Raw genomic sequence first — 10,180 nt, forward strand, 5'->3', positions numbered from 1 at the left:
CCTGGTGGCGCAGTGGTAAATCTGCCGCCCTGTAACCAGAAGGTTACAAGTTCGATCCTGACCAGGGGCTCAAGGTTGACTCAGCCTTCCATCCTTCTGAGGTCGGTAAAATGAGTACCCAGAAATGTTGGGGGCATTATGCTAAATCATTGTAAACCGCTTAGAGAGCTCTGGCTATAGAGCGGTATATAAATGTAAGTGCTATTGCTATTGCTATATGCATGCTTATACTTTTCAGAGCTCCGATATTGTTCTATTTACAATCCTTGTTTTATTGGTTTCATGTAATATTCTAATTTTCTGGGATTGTGGATTTGGGGTTCTCATGAGCTGTACGCCATGATCATCACAATTATAACAAATTAAGGCTTGACTTATCTCGCTTTGCATGTAATGCGTCTATTTCATATATCAGTTTCACCTTTTAATTTGCATTACTGAAATTAATGAACTTTTGCACGATATTCTAATTTTTTGAGTTTCACCTGTATATTTCTCAGTTGCTTGAATGTGGCATTTGCTGAGTGTTCCATGTTGCCTGAAAGTGTCACGTCTGTTGCTTACTGAACTACCGCTACACACCGGGAAAACCCTGAATATCTGTTTTGTCCATTGTGTGGTCTGCTTTTTATTGGACCATGTTGGACAACCTTGTTTCTCTCGATTCATGCTGCTGGGTGACTGCAGAAAATGCTTGTTAAGGCAAGAACTTGTTGGATACCAGTTTGTTTCCAGGTGTGATTCAAGGTGCTGGAGGTTCATTTGGTCCTAAGCTGTTTAGGGCTTTAAAGGCATCTCAAAGACTGCCTCTCTTCATATGAGGCAGCTTGCCCCTTCAGATATTCAGAAGATGCCCTCTTGTGCATTCCTTTGGCAGTGGCATGTGAGAGGGCACCCACCATGTGGAACTGCTGCCATATGAGGTGTGGTTGGCTACCCTCCTTGCTTATGTTTTGGTGGAGGTTAAAGATACTTTTATTCCAGCAGGTGTTCCCTGCCCCTTTTAAGTTTTTGTTTTTAGCTTACTCTTCATGTGTGTATGCTTACAATGACAAACTAAAATCTCTTTGGGTTCTTGCTTGAGGGGAATTAAAGCAGCATAAACATCTTTCAATAAACAAATAACCTGTTTGTCTGGATATTGTTGCACTTTGTTTCTGGAAGATGATACTTTGCTGTACCTGTCCCAGGTATTTAAAGGATGTGGGAGAGCAAGTTGGATGCGGGGGCATTGCTTCTCCACTGACATTGTCCATAGCCAGGGACCTTCTTTTTAAAAGCTATTTCCTTTTGATCCCTGGGGATCTTTGGATGGCAAGATGGGTTCTCTGCCCCAGAACTGTATGAAAGTGATGCTACAGAGTGATCCCCAGCTTGAAAGTGATGCTACAGAGTGATCCCTGGAACCCCTTTTCCTCTTAAAGGTGGCATCCCCTCAGATCTGGGAACTGTAAGCTGAGTAGAGATTTAGGGGAGGGGAAGTTTCTTGGTGACATCACAGGGGGTCAGCAAATCAGGGCCATGCATGACTGACTTCGGCTGGTGCATGGCTGACTTCTTGCAGAACTGGAGTGAAAAAATATGTATGAAGAAAGCATGCTGATGGTGCTTTCAGAGCAGCCCCATTGCTCTGAAAATGTGACATCTGCCTTCAGTCAAAAATAAAGTTTGGACAGAACAAGTTGCATGGTGAAGGACCTGCAGTAGAGATGTCTGACTTCCTGGGTATTGACAAGGTGTAAGGGTGAGATACCCCCAACATGGAGAATTCTGCATGAACACAGATAGCTACCAGGGCAACATTTCAGAGGCAGAACAAAATGTTCGTTCTTCAGAGCCTTGATCTGGTAGCCTTTATGGCACCTTAACAGTTGTGCTAGAGCAAAGGGGTCCCTCCTGGCATTAACCGTGATGCTTGCTTGCTTCCTGCCTTCTTACCATCTGCAGATTATCAGCGAGGAACAGTTCAGGCAGCTGGAGAAGATAAAGACGATTGGCAGTACCTACATGGCGGCTTCAGGGCTGAATGACAGCACCTACGACCGCGAAGGGCGCTCCCATATCACAGCACTGGCAGACTATGCTATGCGACTCATGGAGCAGATGAAATATATCAATGAACACTCTTTCAATAACTTCCAAATGAAGATTGGTCAGTGGCACCCAGGAAATGTCGGGGGTGGTGTTGGTGTTATATCCCTGTTAGGGGAAGGGCTGGTGGTTTTACGATAAAATGTGTTGCCTGCTCTTTCTTGACTGGCTGCCTCCCACCCCCAGATCTTCTACTATTTCCTTCCCATGCCCAAATCTTTTACCATTTCTTTCCATAGGGCTGAACATTGGGCCAGTAGTGGCTGGGGTGATCGGAGCCCGGAAGCCGCAGTATGACATCTGGGGCAACACTGTGAATGTCTCTAGCCGTATGGACAGCACTGGCGTCCCTGACCGCATTCAGGTGAGAGCAGCTATGCTGGGACCTGTTTGGTCTGTGGCTGAGGGTTGTCAGCACCTAGCCTTGAAGTATGCATCCATTACTTCAATAGTTGCATGCCCCGGAATGGTTACATCAGGCCTGTGTGCATATAGATGTATTGCTTATTTAACACATTTTTATTTTGCTGGCTAGCACAGGGGCTTTTGCAAATATATATATATAATTTATAGTTAGTTAGTTAGTTAGTTAAAATTAGCAGCATCAACCAGTATTATTCACTCTACAAGACAAATACCCATTACATCTGCATCAAAAGCCTCCCTAAAAGGGAAAGGTTTCTTAAAAGCTACCACCATTCTCCTAAAAGCCAGAAGGAAGTCAACCAAACAAGGCTTCTTCAGGAGAAAGTGCCATAAGGAGGACACCACTAGTTGGAAGGCCCTTGAGCTGGCATCCTCTTATGGCTCCTTAACCAGGGTAACCTATGAGAGCAGGCACTCCAGGCACGATGGCCCCAAGCTGTTAAGGCTTAAAAGGTCAATACCAGCAGTTTAACATAGGAAACCGTCTTATACCGAACCAGACCCTTAGTCCCTCTAGTTCAGTAATGTACACACTGACTGATAGTGGCTGTCGAAGGTTTCAGGCAGGAGTCTTTCTCAGCCCTATCTGGGATTAAACCCGAGACCTTCTGCATGGAAAACAGATGCTCTACTGCTGTGCCACAGCCCCAGGCCTAAAGGGAGTGTCTTATAACAGACAGCACTCACATCATGTAGTCACCCATCCAAATGCAGACCAAAGCAAACCTTGCTTAGCAAAGGGGACAATTGAAGCTCGATACTGTGAGACCAGCTCTTCTCCCAAAAATTAAGGGAGGAGGAGTTCCTCATGCTTCCCCTTGGTCTGTACCTTGGGGTGACGGACCACTCAGCAACCAGTTTCATTGTCATTTCTTAAAGATGCTGCTGCCTGTGCTTGAACCTGGTATCTCCTGCATGTGAGGCAGATGCTCTACCCCTGTGCCATGGGCAGACAGACCTTTCTAAGTAGCAATTGGAGTACTTTATTCTGTTTGTTATGGCAACCCTATCTCTGATAACAAGCAGTTTCTTCAGGTGAGGGGGCAAGTATCACATAGTCCTCTCTGAGATGGTGGGTCTTTTAAGAACCAGCAACTAGGGTGAGAACTGTCGCCATCTTGGATTGTATTCCCTGCCACTGCCTTTCTGCCATTTGGAGCTGCTGCTGCAGGCAGGGAGAGGCAGTGGCCAGAGCCATGCTTAGATCTGTAGCCTGCTACAAGAGTAGCCCCATCTCCCCATGATAACACCACACTTTGTCATGCCTGCTACAAAATTTTCCTGGCAACTATTGGAGAGGGAGGCTATTGAGGGCGCCAGGTGAGAACCCGTCTGGAAGAGCCTTCAGTGAGAGGGAGGGGTCATGTATGGTGGTGTTGGTTTTGAGTGTACAGTATTTGCTGTGAGTCACCTTGGAGTTGTACTGGGAAAGAGGTTTCCAATAAAATATTAACCACCATGAAACAAATGTTTTCAGGTAAATAAAACCATATGGGGGTGGTGTCACTGTGGTGCTCTCTGGTGACTGCTTCAGAATAGTCATGGTAGAGGATGAATATAAGAACTGCCTTGCTGGAACAAACCAAAGGTTCATCTAGTCTAGCAGTATCCTATTTCCAATGTGGCCTGACAGATGCTTCCTTGAGCAGGGCATGAAGGCAACAACTTTCCCTTATCTGCCCCAACATCTAGAGGTATACTGTCGCCGAACATGGAGGCTCTAGTTCCTTGACATGGCTAATAACCATGGATAGACCCATCCTCCCCAAATCTTTTCAGTCCTCCCCCCCCCTTCTAAAAGTGAGTGGCCATCACTACATTCTGTGATAGTGAATTGATAAAATAATTCCCCAATTGTTTAACATGTAGAACAGGCAGGCCATTTGCCTGGGCCTGCACATTCCCTTCCCTATAACCACTCTCTCTGTCCCCTTCTCCCTAGGTGACAACTGACCTCTATCAGGTATTGGCAGCCAAAGGTTATCAGCTGGAGTGTCGTGGGGTCATCAAGGTCAAAGGCAAAGGCGAGATGACCACCTATTTCCTGAATGGAGGCCCCAGCAGTTAGCAAGAGCCCTTGCCACAAAGGGACCTATGAGGCTGGGCTCAGGCAGCACAGGGTTCAATGGTTCTTTCTTTCTCTGTTTGCTCCAGATTTTAGACACACCCTCCTAAAAGGGAAACTCCCCTACAACCTCCACAACAGGAACCTCCTTGGTGCGGAAAAGAGGATATGTGGGGAGGGGGGTCACTTTACCCCACAAGAGACTTATTTTTTATTTATTGGGAGCAGAGCCTAATTTGGAGAGCCCTTTTGGGGCCCATGTTGGTCCTATTTGGGGCTAAAGAAAACAAAACTCTGGCATAAACCTTCTGCCTCTCCCGGGATCAACCAAAGAACCCAGTGTGGAGAGGCTGCAGCAGGGGTTCAAGGCCCCAAACTTTTATATTTATGGATCCAAAAAGCCGGTGTTTGTTTCATTGGTGAAGGTGGGCTATTACTTTTTTCCAGCACTGCCTGGATATTTTTGAGAGGGGGGCCCTCTCTTCCCCTCTCTCTCTCTCTCTCTCTCACGGTGCCCTTTGCCGAGACATTCAGGAAGCGCTGCAGCAGCACTGTTCCAGTGAGGGAGGCGGCTTGCCCCCAAATGCATTTCCATGGTTGCAACCCTCAACGCACCCACTCGGTCCATGTCTCTCCATCTCTGTGTGTGTGTCTCTCTCTCTCTCCCTCTCACTCACTGTGAAGTTCGGGAATGTGTGTTTTTTGGTGGTGAGGGGTTGTCATTTGGGATACAGTTCTCATTTGCCAAAATTGCTTTGTCTGGCTGGAATTAAGAGTTGTGACAAGTACTGAGGTACTCCAAGAAAAAAGGACCTTGGGGTTGTGGTTTTGATGCCAAAGAGAAGGCGGGGAAGGGGCCTCGTTCCCTCCACCTCCCCTGCCATTCCACCTCCCACAATAGCCAGGGGAAGAGGTATCCTAACCGATGGAAATGCAACTGGCCATAGGTTCCTGAAGCAAGGGGGAATGGTTTTGTATTCCCCCTTTCTCTTCAGCCTCCCTGCAAGAGAGAGCCTCTTTTCTTTTGGAGTCCCAGCGAGTAGAAAGAAGTTGCAATTTCTGAACAGGTGTGCTCTCCTGGAATTGGAAAATGGAGCAAGTTCCTTCCAAGACACCTCTACGACACACCCTCATGGGCCTTTTGCTCCTAAGTGCCAAGTCTCCTCATGATTCTCCATCTCTGGAGTCGGACCTTCTGGTTCTTCTGGCCTTGTGTTTTTTGTGTTTGTTTTTTGCAGAGGGGACTTTCCCCATCTTGTGGTTTTTAATCAACATTGTAGCTCCAAAAAAGCTGGTATACTGTCTCTAACCCAATTCTTCTAGACCACCCATTCCCAGTTACCCGCTGGGGTGCTTTATGCTAAGTGGCTCTTGTAACCTGTTCTCTGAGCAATCTGGGATCTGGTTGCCCCAACAAATGCTTGCTCTGGGGAAATTGCACCGTAGTAAGTCACAAACCACCAAAGTGAAAGAAGTGTGTCAGTCATGAAATGTACGTTGGGGAGAACTTGATATGTATTGTGATGGAAAAGGAGAATTGCACTGTTGTTGCCCTTAGCAGGCATGAATGGGAACTGGGGAGCTATCTTCACACGTACTGATTGGTCATAGGAATTCCTGGAGCTTTGTTTTTAAAATTGCAAAGAGCTCTTACCCTTTAGTGCCAAAAATGTGTTCTAGAAACATGGGCATGACAAGGGTTGATGTCTGGAGTAGAGCAAGTGCAAATGGCAAGCGGGCCAAATCTTACAGGTTAAGATCACCATCCATGGCCTCCATCCTGGGGCAGAGACCACCCTGGTAAGGTATGGTGTTCTGCAGCATAGTGGGTGGGTGTGGCTGCCATTTTGAAAATGCTCTATCTACTGATTATTGGCCTAGTTGCTGCTGTGGCAAGCAGACAGCCCAGACAGACAGCCTAGTTAGGTTCTGAAAATAACTTCTTTATTATTCCCTTTTATGGAGGGGGTAGGATTACAAGCCGCACGGCTACAATTCCCTTTTTCTCTGGAGTGACTATCTTCAGCAGCAGCTGTGGACTGAACTGATTGCAAGCATTTGTATGGATGTGTCTCACGACCATTATTTTGCTCTTGTCCCCATTGAATCTAATGTTGGCAGGCAGCGTACAGCACCCCCTCATGTCAAATGGGATTCCAGTACCAATGTTTATTGATCCTAAAACTGAGATTTCTTAAATGGGGTTTTTGTTCAGCAATGTTGTTGGGAGTGACAGCTAACTGGGAACATCCAAGCCATGGGAAGGCAAAATGGCTTTAAGACTGCTCCTTTAAAGCAGATGAATGAAGGGAAAACCAAGTTTTTTAATGCAAAAAAAAAAATAAAATAAATCCATATGATGTTACTTTTTTGTTTTGTTTTAAACAAAAGAGCAAGTTGGGGAAACATTTTGTTGTGTTTTTAAAATTTTCTTGATGGTTAAAAATGCTCTTTTATTGCTTTAAATTTTTTAAAGAAAGGTGTATTGTTTTTTAAATGGGCAGCAACTGCTCTTGTGCATAGCCTGTGAGCAATTGGTGCCCACTTTGGGGAAGGTTATGCAGGAGAAGAAAATTGAGTTTTCTGGGGCGGGGGGTGAGGGACCACATCTCCCCACTCTCTATAGGGCTAGTGCTAAAATGGCTCAGTTGTATTTCTTCGGGGAGGTGAGTGAATGGAGTGGGTGATATGGCACTTATTCGGTACTTTTTTCCCTTTTGTGTGTATATATAAATTATATATTAAAAATCACTTTCTATTACATTGTTTTGTTTTCTCTCTCTTCTTCTCCCTCCCACCCTCTGTGTCCCAAGTAGAGAGATGGTAGAACTCTATGATTATTATAGGTTTTTACCTGAAGACACCTCTAGGCTGCAGCCCTGTGCACACTTGGGAATGAAGCCCCACTAGCAAAGCGCACACATGAAGAGGGACTGCAGGGATGCAACTGGGACTTGTGTGAAACTCCCCCAGTCCCTCTATACACACTCTCTCTCTCTCTCTCTCTCTCTCTCTCTTGCACAAGCGGGCAAAATTTTCCTGCTCTGCCCATGGTCCAGAAATGATCTGGAAGAGAGGAAACACAGTCCCTCTTTAAACATGTGCTTTGATAGTCAGGATGTGAGCCTGTGGAACTTCTGAGTAAGCATATGTAGGATGCACTGTTAGTGGATTAATCATGAGTTTTAATAAAAACTCCTAACTTGCATATTACTAAAACAATCGATTTGAATGAAAGAGCGCCCTTTACTTGTTGTTAGGTAAAGTGCACAGGTTGCAACAAGTACCATCTCAGCAGGTGTGTAGGGGTGTGTGTGTGTGTGTGTGTGTATAATGCCTCTTCTGAGATGGTGCTTGACACCCATAGTCTTTGTATCAAAATACTTTTTAAAATATGTTGCCTAATTAGGGTAACATTCTTAGTTGTCTAGAAGGGGCTTGAATAGTTGGTAATCAACCCGATTAGTCGACTAAATGTTGTGGCCGTAGTGATTATATACAATGGTATATTGCAAGATTTACCATCCATGCTGTAGATCTTGCATCTTGACCAGCACTTCTAGGCTTTAATCTAAGGTGTTTTCACTTTATTCACCAGATAGTAGTGTTGGAATGGTCAAACTATGCAAAGCATGCTTGAAAGTTCCTGGGAGATTGTGTGTTAAACTTTTTGCTTACCAAAAAGAACTATAGGGTTCTATTTCCATTTAATACTAGTTGCAAGAAAAATAAAGGGAGCATAGTAACAACCTGCCTCCAGACACTCTAATCATCATAGCTTTGCATATTTCTTTCCCTCTCTCTGGTTCAGCACTGAAGCCCCTAAACAATTCCAGGTTTTTCCAGTTGTTGTCTAGTGATTTATAACTTCGATTCATTAAACTTGGATATGATAATTACACTTGTGTAAATCATTCTGACACAGACATTCTTATTACATGCTCAGAGCCCAAACTACAGGTGACACTTTTAAACCATTATTGCATGCTTTGGTTTTTTCTAGTGAATAGCAGCTAGAGTGGGGGACCCTGCAGATCAGGACCAGTGTGGGTTTTAAACTAATCCTCTACCATGGTCATGATCCGCAAGGTTCCTGATCCGTCTGCTATTCACTATAGAAAGAGCAAGTCTCTTTGGGCTGATAATGCTCTAAATGTCAGATCATGTAACTTGGCCCTCAAATGTACTGTATTTGACTTGCACTGTATGTAACTTGGCACTCAAACGCACTCAGCATCTTTTCCTATCAGTAGTTACTCACATTGGTCTTGATGCTGTTTTCATTCCTGTACTAATTTTAATAAATAAATGTAGGGCAAGATGAAGGATATTGTAGTACATTTACTTGAAAAACATTAGCTATTATTCTCATTTTCAAAGTTTGCCTCTTAAATATTTTCTATCAGCTTTACTAGGTGATAGGTTACTAAACAGACATACATGTACAAATATTGAATTTATATAAAGTAGGAGGCATAATCTTTCACGTGCATATATTCAATTATAACACTGAAGAAAACAGCAAAATTAATTCTGACCTGCATATTTTTATTCAGCCTACTTCTAACACACAGGGACCAACCTGAGGAACTCCAAAACCCTTCCTTGGAAACTTAGTTGGCATTTTAATTTTGCTCATACTTGAAGGCAGTTTTCTTTCGTTGTGCATTTTAAGTTCATTCAGTGTGTAAAGAGAAGATACATCTTTCTTCTGTAAATATGTTTCTTGCCTCATAAGCAGGGGTGTAGTGGGACTTTTCTGGCTTTGGGGGTGGGGGTGGGCATGGTCATGGAGGCTATCATGGAGAGCGCCTGCACTTCTGAATTTGCAGAGCTACATCACTGCTCATAAGATGCTGTGTTGACAGAATTGTTTCACTGGTTTGTTCCATGCTTAAAGTCTTTAATGAGGGATAAAGACAGGTAAGATTTCTTTTTAAAGCAGTAGGAATGGTTTGAAAGAAATTTTGTTGTATTCAGTATAAATTTGCTTCTTTCTCTTCCGAGTGAGATCTGAAAAATTGATCTTGCAAGTTTCTACTGTGATTAGTTTGAACTGTGGAAAAGCTCGCTGTGGATACTGTTAATTGGCTAGTGCTGGTAACATCATCAAACATCCATCTCTTCAAATTGTCAGAACAGTTTTTAGTGTGATTTATTTGGGAAACTGGATATATAAATGAACATACATGTGCTGCTTAAAAATAAAGGCAGATAACCAATCTAATGCATAAGAAGGAGCAGCAAGACAGATGCTTCAGTATTTAATTTGCTGCAATTACAGAAAAACAGATCTGGAATGTGTGCTGTGAAGCACCTGCTGCTACTTCTCTGGAAATCTTACTTCTGGCTTCAGCCAGAGCTGGATGTCAAATAAATAGAACCGGTATTTCATATCCCACAACTACTGTTCAGAAAGAGAAGGGATAGTTTGTTTCATACCTTCAGTACTTCTGCCAGCCTTTCATCTCTAATTCCACCCACCTTGTACATTATTCTTTAAGCTTCCCAACATTCCACCCCAGGTCACAAAATCCAATCTCTGTTTTTCTTAGACACCAAGACGGCAACAAAATCCAGTCAGATTTGGGCTGAATA

The 10,180-nt window shown here is 43.9% G+C and overlaps 1 protein-coding gene across 5 annotated transcripts in view; it reads left to right on the forward strand.

Annotated features, from left to right (window-relative positions):
• Window positions 1-7,343, forward strand: part of ADCY6 (adenylate cyclase 6) — a 69,830-nt gene extending 62,487 nt beyond the window's left edge. For all 5 annotated transcript variants that reach the window (XM_053303288.1, XM_053303285.1, XM_053303284.1 and 2 more), the window contains exons 21-23: window positions 1,948-2,152; window positions 2,331-2,455; window positions 4,460-7,343. In XM_053303288.1, the coding sequence (XP_053159263.1) occupies window positions 1,948-2,152; window positions 2,331-2,455; window positions 4,460-4,585 (456 nt within the window). In that variant the 3' untranslated portion in view covers window positions 4,586-7,343. The remainder of the gene's footprint in view (window positions 1-1,947; window positions 2,153-2,330; window positions 2,456-4,459) is intronic.
• The last annotated feature ends 2,837 nt before the right edge of the window (window positions 7,344-10,180 follow it).

This window comes from Hemicordylus capensis, chromosome 2, assembly GCF_027244095.1.
Source record: "Hemicordylus capensis ecotype Gifberg chromosome 2, rHemCap1.1.pri, whole genome shotgun sequence".
Taxonomy (NCBI): Eukaryota; Metazoa; Chordata; class Lepidosauria; order Squamata; family Cordylidae; genus Hemicordylus; species Hemicordylus capensis.